This window comes from Numenius arquata, chromosome 17 (genome assembly GCF_964106895.1).
Source record: "Numenius arquata chromosome 17, bNumArq3.hap1.1, whole genome shotgun sequence".
Taxonomy (NCBI): Eukaryota; Metazoa; Chordata; class Aves; order Charadriiformes; family Scolopacidae; genus Numenius; species Numenius arquata.
The window spans coordinates 7,508,056-7,525,693 of record NC_133592.1 but is presented as its reverse complement, the minus strand read 5'-3'; the positions used below and the strand labels follow the sequence as shown (position 1 = coordinate 7,525,693).

The following is a 17,638-nucleotide window of genomic DNA, read 5'->3' as shown; positions in this document are numbered from 1 at the left end:
GGAATGCTTGATAGATTATTTTTATTTATTATTATTATTTTCTGGTAGAGTGACTTTCAACCTTCATCCCTAAGAGTTTGTGCCAAGAACTCCTACAAAAGCCTTCCGATTTCATTAAAGGCCTAAAAAGTTGTGCTTGGATAAGTAGTCTAGAGCATATGATAACATATGTATTTTACGCTTGGTGTCCATGCTGCTAAACTTGAAGGGAAAGCTGGAAACAGCCCTTCTTTTAAGAGGGCCTGGAATGTATAGCTTTTGCATTAGCAGCAGATACAGGAATAGAAACCAGGAAAATTTACTCTGACCACTAGGTAAAAGTAGTTCTTTCAAAAATTTTCTTCTCAAAATTAAGGATTTATTTAGATGCTTACGGCAATGTATATTCTGTTCTTTATGTACACACATGCATATATGCATTTGGGTTATTTTGGGGTGTGGTTTTGGATTTTGAACCTTTCCCAAATAGAGCAGGTTTTTAGTCAGAATTCAAGGCTGTTTACTTTCCTCGGTAAAAAAGAGTGGAAGGCATAGAGCTCTCCAGGCTTCAGAGCCTGACCTGTTCAGTTTGTCTGCTTTCCTGATGGTGGTTTTTTGGGACCTTGCTTAAACCTAAATTAAACAGTGTTTATGTCTAATGTTTTTGCTTTTAAAATAAAAGCTCAATGAGGAAAGACGCCTATTTGCAAGCAAATTTTACCTGAGTAAAGTAATCCACCCTGCGCAAGGGAAAACTGGCAAAATGCTGTGCTCTTCAGTGCTTCCAAATTAGATGTGGATTGGGTTTGAGATTAAGGAAGGATGTTTTGTCTTCTGTTTCCGTGATAACATCCTGAGCACTACAGCTAGTTATAAAAGGCCGCTGGTCCTGGTCTTTAGTCACTGTAAACTAACCCTTGGTCTGTTAGGGAAAAACAACACTCCCCTTCCTCTTTTTAAGCAACTGCTCTTGTGAATCCCGTAGCATTCTGCTCTCTCCGTGTGCGAGCCAAGCTGCAGAGCTTGGGCTGCGATAACAATCTTTTTCCTTTTTTTGCACTCCATTTTGATCAAGCACTGAAATGAGACAGTGCATTCACTGCAACATCCAAATGTCGAACAGTCATCCTTACGTTATAAAGTTCGTCAGAATTAGTGTTCACTTAAGCACCATAAAAGTTGCTGAATATAAAATGAATCTCACTTCTGAGAGTCTCTGCTGTTACTGAAACACTTGTGGATCTTTTAGATGAGGGAAGCCTAATTAGAACACTGGCTGTAGCTACTTCTAGCTCTGTAAAGCTATTTTTGTTTGAGTTGTAAAATCACTGATACTGATTTTTACTCCAGGCTACCGTTCTTTCTATAATGGAGATTTTGCATCAACCTTCTTGAAAACACGCAATTTGTGGTATCTATAGCTTAACCTTTATACAAGCGGTGGTAGTGGGAGGACTAATTTGAAGAAAATTCTGTAATTGCTGCGGCTGACATCTCGCTATCCTTCACAAGCAGCGTAGGCAGAACTGGTAAATTTGTTATCATTTTACTTCTGTGTGTTTGTGCTGGTGGAAACTTCCTATGCTGAGGAAAACTTCATTGAAGACGAGACCTGTGGCAAAGTTCCTTGAGCTTTGTTGACTCCTTCCAGGATCCTCCATCAGACGTTTTGGAGGTCACTACAACATACTTTAAAATACTGCAGGTGTTTTCCTCCCATCTCTTTGTGCCATGTAAACAAAAAAACATGAGCCATAGGGAAAGAGAATTGTTGTCTAGATTGTTCTTTTTTTTACTTCTCTCTCTCTTTCTCCTATTATCTTAAATACGTAAATACGTCTTCGTAATCGAAGGCTATTGCCAGAGGGGAGGTAGTAGTACAAGACTTGCAAGGCCTGAGAGGCAGGGTTAGTCTGGGCTGAGTTCTGTCCTTGTGGCCAGACTTGGTTGTACCTCTGCTACCTTAAAGTTGCCCCAAGTATTCTTATGTTACATAAAAAAAAAAAAAAAAAAAAAAAAAAGGTGGTTTTGAAGTGAAAGCTTGAATGCTAATTCCTACCTACATTCCTCTCTTTGGACTTTGCTTCGTTACAACATATTTTACTGTACTTGGCAGCCAGTGCTACTGTGAATTTCTTGACCACTGTATCTCTATCTGGAGTTTTGCACGGTGAAATACTGCATGGAATTGTAATTGCAATTCCCCTTTATCTCATGTAGTTAAAAGTGACATCGTTTCCTGTAATCTTACCCAGCTACTTCTCCCCATCAACCCTTTCTGAAAGTTCGGGGAATACTGGATTTACCTGTAAATGTTTATATAGAATGAACCTCCAGTGAGGAGTAGATTTGTGCAACAGACTTGGAGGACAATATTATTTACAGTTTGGAAAGAGGAGCTTAGATCCTGGAGTGGCTGTGAAAGTTCTGTGACTTTCATTGTCATTTTTGGTTTGTTGACTCTCAACTTTATCGTGTATTTTACTTTGGACTGGTTTCTGGGATCCTTCAAGGTAAACAGAAATAACTTAGTTTCTTTAAGAAGAAAATGTGCCTAAAGACAGCACTACGTAACCCAGACTTTGGATTTGAACAGCTTTAGAATTTGCTGTCCTTGATTCCCACTCTCAGCTGCTTGGCCTGCCCTGGCAAGTGGGAAAAGTCAGGGTGTGTGCCCTGTTGAAGCAGCAATTGTCACTTCAGATACGGCTTCTGACAAAAGCGCTGCTTGAGGAGTGGGGAGGAAGGGCCCTTGTACCTCCTACTTGTGCTGGGAAGACTTTCTGAAATTATTTATTTTTTAGTTTGTATTTTGTGCTCTTTTTGTGCCTTTATAAAGATAATGGTAGAAGGAGTGTTTCTATAGCGATACTGAAAATTGGGGTGAGGGTGAGAATGAAAACCTGTATCCATAAAACATTAATTGCATTCTGTTACAATCTACATGTGTTATTTAGGTATTACGTTATTGGTAGCTGAGTGCAAGTTAAGAAACAATCTTTCTCTGACTGTTTCCAGTAACACTTGCTCAGTGGTTCTTAAGGTTTTCCACAGCTTTTTATATCTGTCTAGAGAGCAAGTATTCACAATCTTAAAGCATGTCCAAATATGGTTCTTTAGGTTTTCATCTGAAAAATGTGGATATTTTGCATTTCCTATGTATGATGATAAATTGAATTTAAGGAAAAGCCTAAAATATTTTAGCAGTTTTAGCAGTTATGTGTTCCTGAGCTAGTCACCTTAATTGTCTGATGTATCTTTTTGCATTGAATGTTTAAGTTGATTTTAACTGTACTGTGTGTCGTGCTGAGTAAACTAAGAAAAGAAAAGCTCTGATGTGGCTTGACCTGAATTACGGTGCCGTTTTGACGTGCAGGTTATCCTAGGTTTCCTTAAGATGCCATTTCCACCATGCAGCCGCCTTGTTGATGGTGTTTGGCAGCCAGAGTGAGGAGGATTCATTTGTTCAGGGGATTTTATGCAACGTGAGGCAGGGACCTGCAGGTTACCAGGCCGTGTCTTGGGTTGTCTTCTGCAAAACCCTGAAGGGATAAATTTGAATGTTCTCTGGTGCCATTTGCAGTAAGTTTATGGGGAAAAAAAATGTTATAGAATGGACTGTGTTGAGCTTGCTCTGTTGAATTAAGGTGTAGCTTCCCTTCAAGCTTGTTGGGTTTGTAGCTAGTTCATATCTCTCTTCTTGGAGCAGAAAAGGGGCCATTTTTCTCTGAAATGAAAAGCTGTGGTAAAGCACCTCTGCGGAGGGTGAGAACTCACCTCCCAACCACCATTCCACCCTGGGCCAGGTAATTTCCGGGCTTAAAAATTCAGTTGCAGAATTGCTGCCATTGAATCATTTGCTCACTTTTTTTTTTTTTTATTTTTTTTTAAATTTTAATTCCTGCCCTAGTTTGAGTATCGTGAGCACTTTCTTTGGATTCCTGAGACTTTGGGAGTGTTTCTCATATGCTGCATTGTTTTCTTTGTGATAGTGTCAGTGCAACTTTGTGAAGGAGGAAAGCCAGGTTGGCAGGTAACAGGTTGTACTCGTTACCTTCCGTTTCACTCAGCACAGCAAGAATCCCAAAACCTTACAGTTCAGGGAAAAAAGGGGACTCAGCCAAAACTCACAGCCCTCTCTGAACAAGTTTCTTGGGTTTTGTTTACGCAAGTATTCTGATGAATTTGGCTAAATTTGCAAGCACATAAGTACGTTTGAGGCCTTATGTTTAGTTTCATGTTTGCATATGGGAGTCAGCTTGAGAGTTGAGATGCCAGATCTGCTTTTTATATTCCAGTTTAGTGCTTCTTGAAAGTTCCTGAAAGTTGTTTTGAGAGGATCAAAAACTGGTGTGCAGCAATTCACAAGGGTGTAAAAGCTGTGCTTAGAAATATTCACCAGGTATGGGGTTGAAAATGGCCGGGAATGCTCGTTTTGTGTGAGCTGTTCCAACTAAAACTTGGTGACTGCCTTGCTGTGCAGCTCTTCAGCAGCGCCTCTTCCCCATTTCCATGGGAACAGATGGGCTTTTGTTGATAGGAGTTCTATTAGCAAACTGGGAAACTGGTGGGCAGCACTTGAGCCACTGTTACTGTAAAACAGGGCTGACTGCAGGCTGAGGACATCACATGGCAGTATTGGGTTCAAATGTAGTGGCTAAAAATATATATTCTTCCTCCTTCCTCCTCTCAGGCACAGATGCCCCAGTGTGGAAGGAACAGTCGCTCTGGCATAGGCTTGGTTAGATCTATAGCAGACATGGGGATTGGCTGCAAAGGAAAGCTTTATGTTCTGAGCTATACAAAGAGCAGCAGGTTTTAACAGTTGTTGAGATAAATAAGTGTTTGTGCCGTTTAGAGTTTTTGTAGACTCAGAAGGCTGTCTCAGTTTGGAGCAGTGAATCTTCAAGTTTCATTTTGTGTCTTAATTTATCTGGATTTATTTGTGCCTGGGGAAATTTTCAAAGCAAAATCCAGTGATACATGCTGTACTTAGACTAAATTGTATAGCTTTGGTAAGTCGAGGAAAATCTTACCATAGTTCAGTTACGAATCTTTATTTTTCTTAGAGGCATAGCACTGGTTTTTAAGTATCCAGGTGATAGATTTTAATCTTACTTATTATCTGGAAATCATCTGGAGGTGTGGGATAGATGGATTTAGTGGATCCTTTTCTTAAAATGTTTTGCAGCAAAATGGTTTAATTACATTAAAACAGTTCCTTCATTTCAGTGGGTTTATGATTTAAAAGAGAAGAGAGCTATGTCAGATGTAGACATCTAAGCCAGATACACCAGTGGAGAGAGTTCTTATGTGTGTTCCTGACTTGTTAGTTGTATTTCACTAATGGACATTAGTCACATAAGTTTTTTTTGAAGCTGAAATTTTACATGGCTGTTCTGCAGTTGTCATAATAATAGCTACAGAACTTCACAGCAGCCACCAGAATTCCAGCCTTGTGCACGTGACTGCAAAGTTGTCCTGAATTTAAGGTACTTCAGTACAAGTTATTTTTGCTTGACTAAACATTGGGAGCAGCTCCAGTGGTGTCTGTTTGAGATGCTGACAGAAAAAAAATGGTCTTGTACATAGCTGTCTTCTGGAGGTGACTCCTCTTGAAATGGTACATGAACGTGGAGCTGTGTAAAGAAAATAGCAAGTTCTGTTGCCTCTGAAGACCCAGCAAGGGGAAAACAAGGGTGCCTGCAGGGTGACTGTGTGTGTATCAGGTCTCTGGTATATAATCCAGGGCATGGATACTCTGGCCGTCAGCCAGGGTGTGAATGGAGCTGTGACAGCCAGTTAAAATGATCCTAGAAAGGACAACCGGCTACGAAGATACGTCAGTCTGGGTGTGAAGCAGGAAAAAGTCCTTGGAGCAAACAAAGCCACTGGAGAAGGGGGGAAGCTGTGGAGGATTCATTATTCCAGCAGAAGTGCCCCGAACAGGTTGTACATGCGTATGTGTGGGCAGTTCACCTTACTATGCCTTTTATCCAGCTTATTTTTGTCCCCGGTCACAAAGCTTACTGCGTGCTTAATGCTCGCTCGCTGGCTTTTGGCTTCAGGCCAAGCATTAATGAGTACCCCAAGCCCTCTGTGATTTGGCTCCTCCAAATCTATTAGCATATCTTCAGAGCAAGATAAAACTCATTAGAATAATTTACATTTGGGCATTGGAATTTCTGATAATTTTTAATACCTACTGCCAAAAGCACAAATATTTGGTAATATCCTTCATATAAAGCTACAATGTACACATTTTTTTTTAATTCTTCAGGAAAAAACAGACTGCTATATCCCTTAACTGCTCTCTGATGATGATGAAATTTTGTAGTACACAATCTTATCAAAGATTTGATCTGTGCCATCTTTGATAAAGGAATGCACACCATTGCATAAGATTTTACTTACTAGAAATCACATCAAAATGTGTCACGTTTGTGTTCTATTGTGTTGTAAATGGCTCTAGCGATGGCGGCTGAGGTATATAACAACCGAACTTCCTGGTCCTTTAAGCTATGTGTGAAATCTTTGCGTGGCTGAGCTGTAGATCTGGGCTTCAACCTGTGCCCTCTGTCTCGATGCAATTCACTTTTTTACATATCTGATTTTAATTTCCATGTTCCCTGCTCAGTACCCCAGAGCTCCCCGGTGGTGTCATCTACCTGTATTTTATATTCTGAATCAGTTTCTGCAGATAAGGCTGTCTCGCAACCAGTACAGGGGTTTGAGAGACGTGCTTAAAGGCAGCTCAGCAGCCATCACCCGATCCGCGCCAGCTCTCCGTGTGAAGGCTTTTACCTCGGAGCCTGTCACAGAGCCACGCTGGAACTGCTTGTGGTCTGTGGTCACATTATCCTTGCAAAATGCCTGAACTGTACTGCAGGCTAGAACAATGCTTGTGAATAAATAAACGCAAACCAAAAGTAGTAACTGCACAAAAGATAGCTTGGAATATTTTTATCCATATAAAAGTTCTTAGGATCTTTTAATTACTAAAGTCTCTTCAACTGTGAAAATATTCGGAACTGGGCTGTAAAGGTGCCTGCCTTTACTCACCTAAAGTTCTGTAGATGTGGCCCTGCTGCTGTGCTGTTCCTGGTTGGCACCTTGGGCTGTGCCCCCTGCCCTCAGCCCCCTCTGGCTGGGGCTAAGGAACAGGCAGGTGACTATGGCCCACTGTAGTTCACTGAGGAGACTGGGATTCTGTTCTTTTTACTTTACCGGATTTCATTTAAGTAGGCGTTGAGGTTTTTCTCTTCTGTATGTAGCAGTCAGCAATGAGGCAGATGAGGGTGTTGATATCACACATGTTTTTGAAATGCAGCAAACATTAATCTGTAGAGTTTAATTTTCTTGAAGCACTCCCATCAGCTATAAGAATTTTAAGGCCTGCACTTGTAAATTCTTGGCTGCTTTTCCTTTTTTCATTTATTTTTACTTTTCTCCCATCACCCTTCCATAAAAGAAACATTATGAGATAGCAAAAAAAAAAAAAGTCAGAAACAGCAATACCTGCTTATGAATATTTTGGTTTTTTGGAAGATATCTTCACCATAACTGCATCTGTATGTAATATGTGATCTCTGGATCTGCATTCCTGTTGTCTTTCTCTTTGCATTTCCTCATCTTCCCACATTCAGGCAATGTTAATCATATGATACTTTTGTGACTTGAGGCTTTAAGTACATTAAGTACATCTCTTTCTTTTCTTTCTTTCTTTCTTTCTTTTTTTTTTAAAAAAAAAGCCCTCAGATTCAGCTTTTTGTTGGCCATTGTTGCAAAGTTAAAAAAGAACCTCAGAAAGTGTTGTGGTGATTAATTTTAAAGGGGAGGGGAAGGTTCCATGTGGTCTTTACTTCTAAAACCAAATAAAATCTTTTTGAGGAGAGGTAGTTTCAAACTAGAAAAATGTAGAAAAACTGGATGAAATCACATTTATGCTGAAAGCATCAGGTTTGTCAGCTGAATTCAGGAAAAAGTGATCGTCAGAAGTGATAAAGAATCAGAATTTCTTGTCTTGAAGACTTTAGACAGATTTTTTTGGTGATGGCAGGCAACAATCTTTGGCACAGATCTCATTCTAGTTGTTAAAAGTACACGTGGACTTACAGTGACTTTCTGAGGAAAGCATGGGGGTTTGGCACTAAACTCCTTTGTCTATTTTAAACTACTCATCCAGCTTTTTGTTCACCAGAGTTCTGAATGCTCATGAGATGCAGTGGAGCAGGATGACTATTTTTTTGTAGATTCATGTTGTGCGAGGAGTCTTTGAAACAAGAACGGGGAGAATAAGCTAATGCCTTCATCAGTTTTGCTGGATCTTGAAATGTAGTAAGCTTGTGTGTGTGTGTGTTTTTCCTTTAGGTTTTGAATGAAGAATGCGATCAGAATTGGTACAAGGCAGAACTCAATGGAAAAGACGGCTTCATTCCCAAGAACTACATAGAAATGAAACCACATCCGTAAGTAGAGCTTTGGTGATAGGCGCCCTTGATCTTACTTTGTGCATCCTCTCAAACAGAAGGGAGGTTTGCTGTACTTTGCAAAGTGTACCATAACCACAGGTAAAGGATGGCGATGGAGTTGTATCTCTGGCTGCAACTTGTATTGTTGTGCGCTGTGACTCATTTCACAGCTGGCTGTACAGCAGGATATTTTGGAAGCTTTTCTGGTGGTTGCTCTGGTGTTTTGCCGTAGGGTCAGACAGACTGACCTTGGGGGTAGCAGCCTTAAACCAGCAGAAAACACTCTGGTAGAGAGTTATCACCACCACTGCCCCAGGAAAAACTGACAGTTTTCCTGTGATGAGTCTCTATTGTACTTAGCGTAGCAGATAAGAGTAAAAATTGTGACATTCAGAGCTCACCAGAAAAAATGTTTAAGGATATTTGGAGCTGTACTCTTAGTATGTCTGTGTCACATCCTGACTATAGAATTCACAGAATAATTTAGGTCAAACAGGACCTCTAACATTTATCTGGTCCAACACCTTCCTTGTAAAACAGGCCAACCTCAAAGAGCATGTACTTTCACACAGGTATTGTTGCATTGATTTGCAGCTCCAGAGAACTGTGTTTGAGGAACTACTTTGAACATTTCCTCTTAGATATAAAGAATCTGACATCTGAAAATAGTAGCATTTCATGACTGGGTATTTTCTTTGTGTCATTTCATGTATTTCTGCTGTCTTCTACCAAACTCTGGTTCTGCCAACCTTTGGGATCCTTCAACATCTGAACAAGAAAGCGGCAAGCTCTGGGTAACAGATTCAGAGGGGAGAAAAAGTTTAGGGAGGAGCAGCAAAACCCATAATCAGGGTTTTTACAAGGACCTGTCCACAAAAACTGATGATTGATTTGTTAATTGTTGACTGTTACTATATCATGAAGATATTGCAGTTAAATCCAATCAAGAAATATTTTTCTAAGGGCTCTTTCGAAATAGCAGAAAGAAGCTTTTGAGGGACTGTGTCCCACGAAGGAGAGGATGGATACGGCTTTAGTGCAGCCAAGTGGGAAGCGAAGCAAGGATGCACAAGAAAATTCTGAAATTGCGTAAAGCCTTGTGTGCTGCAGTAACGTGTCAAGTTTACCCTGATCATGCTGGTCCGCTGGGGATCACAAATGTGCATTGCAGTTTCTCTCATTGATTTGAATCATGATACGTCTTTTTAGAACAGCAGGCAATTGAGTTACGCTGTGGTGATGTCTCCTGTGATAACGATAATCGCTTTGTTCTGTAATCATCCATGGTATTTTGTTTCAGAGGGATAGAACTCTCAGTTTTTTGCTTTTTCATATCAAAGGGGAATGAACAGTATCTGAGCCTGCAAGTGGGTGCAGTTGGTAGTGTTTTTAAGCATAGTTAATATGACCTTTTCTGAAGATGTTTAAACTGCTGATGGCAGCTGGATGGGGTTAGCTCCATGTGTCAGCAATGCTGGGAGTCTTAACCAGTGCATTAACAACCCTGGGAAATTATGCAGAAGTTTTTATAGTGTAATGTTAGCTTAGCTGTAATGCAGAGCTCTCTAAGTAGTCCAGCAGGTCATACAAAAAGAAAATTGCAGGCAGCTGACAAGGTGTGAGGAAGAGAAAGCTCCTTTTCTCAGACTAGTATCAAACTGTGTTGTAGGAAGGTGGCACGAGAGCTTTTTCAAGAGGATTTGGAAAGAAAACAACTGAAAATGGCTTTAAATCCTGTCCTAGGATCTGAGACTTAAATCCTCCAGCCCCATAGCTCCTCTTAAATGCAGTGTTTTTTTCTTGCTTTTATTTTGCAAAGCTTCCAGTTTGCCTTGTAACTACAAGCAAATGAAGCTGAAAGGAAGACGTGGCACAGAGCTCTCAGTCACCAGCTGAGTCACCTGTGTTCTGAAAGCTTAATCTAAATTGCCACATCAATTAACAAAGCAAAGATGTGTGTAGACATAGGCATGATACTCAGAAGAGCTGCAGGAAACTCTGGGCAGGGAGGCTTCCTGCAAAGGCACAACAGTGCAGGTCAGTGGCAGAACTACCTTTCTCTTTTTAAAGAGGCAGGGGAAGAATTTGCCGTTTATGAAACGGCCTGGATCAGACTTGTGTGTGTATCTCAAGTGTTTGTGTTCATAATCGGCTTTTCTTGAAGATATTGCTGAAGTCTCACTTTGCAGTCCTGTAACTTACGTGGAGGAAATTGGCCTTGCTAAGTGTTCGTGCTAAATAAAGCTAAAAGAATTCCAAACTGCCGATTGAAATGAGTCTGAACGCGATGTGAACTTTGTGTTGTACCAATCAGTGCATCTCCCTCTGGCTGGGCAGCATCAGCACTAATGCCTGGATTTGGTTTTGCAGTGCTGACCGGGTGAGTTCACCTACATTACAAAGCTAGTTTGGAGACAAGTGTTATCAAACTTAGCCCTTCAGCGGGGAACCTGTGGGAATGTTGTGGTCAGTTTATTTGGCCTAATTCTCTTGGCTGTGCTGTGATTTTTCTTATTTTTTTTCAATCATTCTTGAGCAAAGATTCGTATGTGTACAACACTTCTGATGCTTTACAAGTGTGTTCTTAAGTAGACAGTAGTCCTTTAAAATAATTTTCTTTGTTTCTTTCATCTATGGGGGGGGCTTCATCTTTTTTTATATTGAGAGTTCAAAATCCTTTTACTCTGAATGGCTAAAGTGAAGTAAAACTGCAAGGGAATTCAAGAATTGTGAAAGAATTTTAGTCTTGCTGTTTAAAGTAAAGTGCCATAGAAACAGCTGGCAGAAAACTTTTAAGAATTTGATATTGTTATTTTGGAAGTGTTACTTCCTTTAATCGAACTTTAATCATATGCTTCTACTTTGTAGTGGTTCAGTAAAATTTAGGGGGAAAATAGGGTATACTTCTGAGGCTTCAGGAAGGATTATAGAAGTTGTGTTCTTTCAGGCTTCCCTTCTCTTTTACAGAAATGGCTGAGGTGTTTTGGTTTTTTTTAAGATGCAGCTTTCATTTCCAAGTCATATGCAAGTAATTGAGAATTACTTGAGAAGTAAACAGAATTAAAACACTTTCTAAACAAGGACTATGGCAACATATCTAAAATCATAACATAAAGCTTGCTTTATGTAACATTTGGCAGAGGCAAAATTCAAGACTTCCTTATCTTTCTGACAATTGTGTCAGAAGCCCAGGAAACAAAATACTACCTTTGAACTCTGAAAGAGTTTCATATAATGGTTCCTCTTGGTTGATTTTTGAAGGCAGTGAGCACTCTGCGGGTAGACAGTCCCTCTGCTGTCTCTGCCACCACCTCGGGTACCGAGAAATGGCACAGATGCTAAACCACCAGGAAAATTACTAAATGCCATGAAGTTCTTTATCATTGGAAATAGGATGATTGTGGGAGAAAGCTTTTCCTTTCCATTCCAGGGGATAAAAAGTACACCACAAGCCTTGCAAGCAAGTAAAACGTGTCTAGGTGATCATGGAAACTGAGTTTGTAAACAAGATGTATCCTTTTCAGTGCCAAAATGTTTTTAGTAATGGAGATGCATAGCTAAATGTAGTGAATATTCCTTTTACAAGGGGAATGTCCTAGAGTTGTTTTATTGAATATGTTGCATGTAGTAGAAATAAGTCTTCTGGGCTCATCATCCTTGATATAGCATAGGGATGTGGTTTTGTGTAGCCTCCTATGGTGAGCAGATACTGAAAACAGCCAGTGAGAGGAGCAAGGGCTGCCAGTAGCTGGAGAGTCTGGTAATCAAGTAATAGGTCCTCCTTCAGCTCTAGAGATGGTTGCTTCTGAGAGAGGGGGATCTGGTGGCTTTGTGATTTCGTGACAGCTTCAACTTCTCTTAACAACAACTGTTTCAGGGAGGGTTCTGCAACTTCTATCTTTTTGCTGCACCAAAACCTTCACTGTAGAAAGTAAACTTTGTGAGTGGAGCTCTTGTTATTAAGTGTTCTCCTCTAAGGTCAATCATCTGCACAGTTGGAGGCTTGGAGGCTGTGGTGAGTGGTTCTGTCCTGTGTGATCTGTTACTCAGAACTGAAAGCTGTACTTTTTGGTCGTCAAGATGGTTCTGCTTTTCCCACGCCATGTGACCTACCACTCAGCCCTTGTTTGCCTTTAATCTTGGGTTAGTCTGGAAATGCAAATGTAAATGTGGGTGAGAATCCTGTGACCAGGGGCTGCTGGTCAGTGCTGACAATCTGGTTTGCCTGAGGTGGGTTCCACCCTCGGTGTCATGGAGGTGGTCACCCTGCGGCTGTGACTTCTGTGCAACTGTCAAGAATTTCAGATGTGGCTTCCATGGTGCAGCTGTTTCATGTGACTGCTTGCGTGAAAGCTGCTAGATGGTCCCGACTGTAGGAGAAAGCAAGAAAATAGGCAACTGAAACAAGTATTATCAGCATCTTTCCTGGAACCAAATTGGCTGCCAGCTCAGCACTCCTCTGCAATGAAGCAGAGAGACCTTGAGGGAACTTTTCTCACTTGGTCTGGATGTGACTCCACTCCTGGCACCAGCCTCAGCTTTCTGTTATGCGATACCTGTCTCTGCCCACAGTGCTCTGGTAGGGGTCAGAAAGGTTGGACTCTGGGCTGCAGGAACAACCAGCTGAAGGAAGCTACTCATTCTCTCTGCTGAAGCAGTTGTGTCTTACCACCTCATCTAAGAGAGACTAGAAATTGGTTTTGATACAAAATGCACTTTGTGCAGGATGGGTCAATCCATAGGATCTTGTTTCTACAGCTGTGATGTTTCTGAAGAGAAACACGTGAGCGAACTCCCAGTGTTTCTCTTACAGTTTGCATATACTGTTGTGGGTTTTTTTTTTAAATATTTCTACCCACTAAAATAGTGGGGGTTGTGCTTAATCCATAATAACTGAAATTTTCTGTATAGTCTGCTCTACAAATCATGGCTAAGGCATGGGTGGCTTCTCCTTAGGAGACATAAGTAATAATAAAGGAGGCAGTGTAATTACTCCCCACAGATTATATTTGTGTACTAATAGTAAATGCTGCTATATCAAAGGGAAGTTCAGTAGTGACCAGCCACTAGTGCAGGGTTTCTTTGTTGTCTCTGAGTTGATGGCATCATACAGTTTGGACAATTAAAACTTTGAATGTAGAGACATGAAGACTTTATTCCTCAGTGACAGACAAAGGGACTTGAGTTTCTTGCTTTAGCAGGGCATTTAATCTGTTTGACTTCAGGTTATGAGGCCTGATTACTAAGGCATCAGTGCAGACCAAAGTAGACATTTTAACGTTGTCCAAGGTTGTAGCCAGATCCCGGGCCAGATGTCTTAGTCTCACAAAGCAGGACTTCACTGTGAAGCAGTTGTGTACGTTAGGTTCTCGTTGTGATGTTCTATATGCTAAACTGCAGTTACAATAGGATGCAAAAAATGTGAACTGTCCATTAAATTTCAAGCAGATTTTTTTTTTCCACCTCTGAAAATTAATCCTGTAATTTGAGGATTTCACTCTTACAACATTTCTGCTTTGCTAAATTGGGTGAAATAGGGCTATTGCAAGCACCTATTTATCAAGTCAATGATTGCTTCATTACCAGGACAAAACATTGTGAAAAGCTGCGTGGTTCGGCAGCCTGCATTGGAGTGGCAGAGAGGTGCAGTGTAGTTATATCTGTTAAGAATCATTTCGTCTCTGTGTGAATATCTACGTCTGGCTCTTCCATGAAAGGATTAAAATTCTTAACTTTCCCTATTGTTTTCTTTTCCTCACTCCACAGGTGGTTTTTTGGAAAGATTCCTCGAGCAAAGGCTGAAGAGATGTTAGGCAAACAGAGACACGATGGTGCCTTCCTCATTAGGGAGAGTGAGAGCGCTCCTGGGGACTTCTCCCTCTCAGTCAAGTAAGTAATGCCCAGAAGCAATGGTGTGGGGTAATCAGGCCATCTACTGCTCGTTTGGGCTTGTGGATAAAGGACAGATGATTGTCAATGCTGAGGAGCAGGAATAATCTTCCAGGTTGCCTTACAGCGTTCCTGTTCTTCCAGTGATACTTATTTATTCCCTCTTTATTAGAACAAATATATATGCTGTGGTTTGTAATAAGACTACAGGGCTGACTTGGTGGCATGTTGTTGTCGGACTCATGTAGTCTCAGGCACTATCTGTTGGTTTGTTTGTGGATCCATTCCTCCTCCTTACAGCCACCAAGTGCCCAGTGTGTACATGTTCTCTCCCGTCCTCTTTTATCCCTCTTTTGCAGTACTACTCTCTCTTTTCTCTCTGTGTAGTATGCTTCCAAATATGTTTTTCATGTCTGCTTGGCACAAGTTTTAGACAACAATTCATGTTGTCAAGGTCTGGGAAAACGGAGACCTCTTGCATCTCTCACAAGTGCATTCCACAATGGTAAAGAAACTCAGTCTAATACCAGTGAAGCGAGGAGTTCTCAGCCTTGAATACCCTTACTAGAAGTACTGGCTGTTAACCAGTAGGAGTTCCTGCTAGTTAGCCATGGCACACAAATACCATGCTACTTTCTTGCTTATCTAATAGAGGTATTAGAAACTTGAAAGGGTATATGATGTAATTTAACATGGATTGGGTGGTGGGAGGGTTTCTGTCTTCAGCAGTTGATTTTTGCCTTTTTCTTTATTTTCTGTTATCTTCCCCTTTCCTACCAGAAATAAACAAGATCTTGTTTAGAATCCAAACAAATTTTGATTATTCATGCACAATTCCTAGTTTGCTCTATTTTCTGTGGCTATCAGTGATCTGTCTGGGCAGGATGGTTTTGTTCTGGTCATCTTTGGTCTGTAACCAAATTTTTGTCCTCCTGTACAGCAGCACTGAGTCATGCCAACAAACTGGATTAAAGGCACTGGTTTTTCTGAGATGTTTATATTTCTGTCTTGGATACAATCATCTGAGCTGGAATACTAGATATGAATGGAAGCTTCATTCCAGAAGCTGCATTCCTTTAAGAAACAAAGTTATGATAGCGTAGCTCTGCCTGCCTGTAACTTAGTGTTGCCATCTGGTGGTGATTTCTCAGTTGATTCTTTTTTTCCCGTTTCTTTAATTTAGAAAAGTCTTTTTTCCTCAACAGTGATCTGTGGAATTTGAAATGGTGAGGAGCTCTCAGGGTGAGGAAGGGAGAGCAGAGGCAGTACTCATGAGTTGTTTCTTGGCTACAAAGCTAACACGATAGTGCGTACTTTTTCAGCCAATGTATAGAAGCTGTGCATGCCAAGTGGCGAGCAGTTGTCTTCTGGTTTCAGTGGTTTAGACTGAAGGAAACATACCGATGTGCCATTTGTCTGGAAAATCCCAGCGGACCTCTTCAGAGTTTCCTTTTATTCAGAATAAAGTTGTTGGAAACGTAGCTTCAACTGAATGCCATGATTTGTCAGAAGGAATTGTTAACAAAGAATCGAAGTTGCTGCGTTGCCTGTGCAGCATCACCCTTTGAGCATTTTGGGTTTGGTTTGGTTTTTTTGTTTTGTTTTTTCTTTAAGGACCAGAGAGATCCTTTTATTTTGCAAGACAGTCTTTTGCGTAAGTCCAGACTGGCTGCCAAAAGAGACAGTCCTATCCTCCCTGTGGCAGTGTTTTCCCAGCAGTTTACCTATAATGGGACCAGTGCTTACATATTGCGGTGTCGCGCACAGCCAGTGGTGCTGTGGGAGGGAGGGGCTGAGACGGGGAGAAGTACAGGGCCCTGGCAAGAGCAGCACAAACCTGAACTGGCTCGGGTCCATTGTGAAATTGCTGCGTGTGAAGAACTGAACTGAAGCTCTCGTACTGCTTGACTTCGAAATCTTGCGTTTGGGAACGTGGATTGGAAGGCACCGTGGTGCAGCTCTTTTAATGTGACCTTGCACTTGTCCTACAAAGTCCAGGGTCTGTGTCCAAGGTATTCTAAGCACTGTCTTCAGCGACTCGGGTGACTGCGTACGTACATCAAAAGGTACACAGACTGGACACCAGTGATGTGGCAATGTAGTGTAAAATAAAAAGTTGAAATACTGCATGTAACCCAGGAGAAAGTGTGTTGTGACACCAGAAATCCTTGACCTCAAACTTCTGCAAATTCAGAGTGGTTTGAAAAGTTGGTTCTATTGTAAGAAAAGCACATATGAAGCTTGCAGGACTTTTTTCAAAATGAATTTGGTATTTGGATTAACAGGTGGTTTTCAGACATCTTTTTTTTACAGCAGCCGGTTGGTATCTATATTATTGGTGTTATTTACAGTTTTTGCTATGCCTTGAAGGGCCTTTTTGTTCTAAGCTCTTTGCTGACAATTCCAGAAGAAGAGTACTCAGTGACTAATAATGTGGGCTTTTTGTGTTCTCCACTCCTTCCTCCTAGGTTTGGAAATGATGTGCAGCACTTCAAGGTGCTTAGAGATGGGGCTGGCAAGTATTTCCTCTGGGTGGTGAAGTTCAATTCTTTGAACGAGCTGGTAGATTATCATAGATCCACATCTGTCTCCAGGAACCAGCAAATATTTCTCCGGGACATTGAACAGGTGCCACAGGTAAGAGAAGTGTCCTCCGTAGAGTGTGCTTTTCAGGCTACTGCAACCCCTGTCTGGGGTGGGATTGCATCTTAGAGTAAATCAATAGGGATGGAGAGAAGCTGAGTGACATTTTACTTGTCTGTGGAAGCGTATCTTTAGATCCCATAGCCAGAATTGTGCTGGGAAATAAGCAAAGCCCACCTGCCAAGTCCCCAGTCTCCAGTTCTGGCCCAGTGTTACTGATGCTGCTTGAACATTCGGCTTCTCTTAATTTTTATGGATACTCTTGCAGGAAGGTCATCTGTTTCCTCTGATTTAAAAATGGGTTTATCCCTGTTTTAGGACACGGTAAGAAAGGATAGTTCTACTTGTACTGGTTCATAGCCAGAACTGTACCTCTCTGTTGCCAGTGAAGCTTTGGTACCGCTCTCTCCTAAAGAAAGAGGTGGTTACAGGTAGTAGCATATGGAACATCTCTGGCCTGCTGGCTTGGGTCTAACCAGTGTTAAGAGAAACCAAAGTCTGCTGCTAAATGCCAGCAGAGCAGCTTGTGTATATCTACCTTTGTATTGTTCCATTTCCCAGGGCAATCAGAACGTTATGTTGCATGTAACTGGATCTTTTGTCAATTATGGATAAATCCTTTTGCCTCTCTGTGCAGTGTTCTAGTTCTAGCTTGA

The 17,638-nt window shown here is 41.2% G+C and overlaps 1 protein-coding gene across 2 annotated transcripts in view; it reads left to right on the top strand.

Moving 5' to 3' along the window:
* The window catches only part of GRB2 (growth factor receptor bound protein 2), a 47,713-nt gene that overhangs the window by 27,079 nt on the left and 2,996 nt on the right, over positions 1-17,638 (top strand). Inside the window, exons 2-4 of one of the 2 annotated variants that reach the window (XM_074160408.1) lie at positions 8,350-8,447; positions 14,217-14,339; positions 16,808-16,976. In XM_074160408.1, the coding sequence (XP_074016509.1) occupies positions 8,350-8,447; positions 14,217-14,339; positions 16,808-16,976 (390 nt within the window). The remainder of the gene's footprint in view (positions 1-8,349; positions 8,448-14,216; positions 14,340-16,807; positions 16,977-17,638) is intronic. The other variant, XM_074160409.1, reaches the window with a different exon arrangement.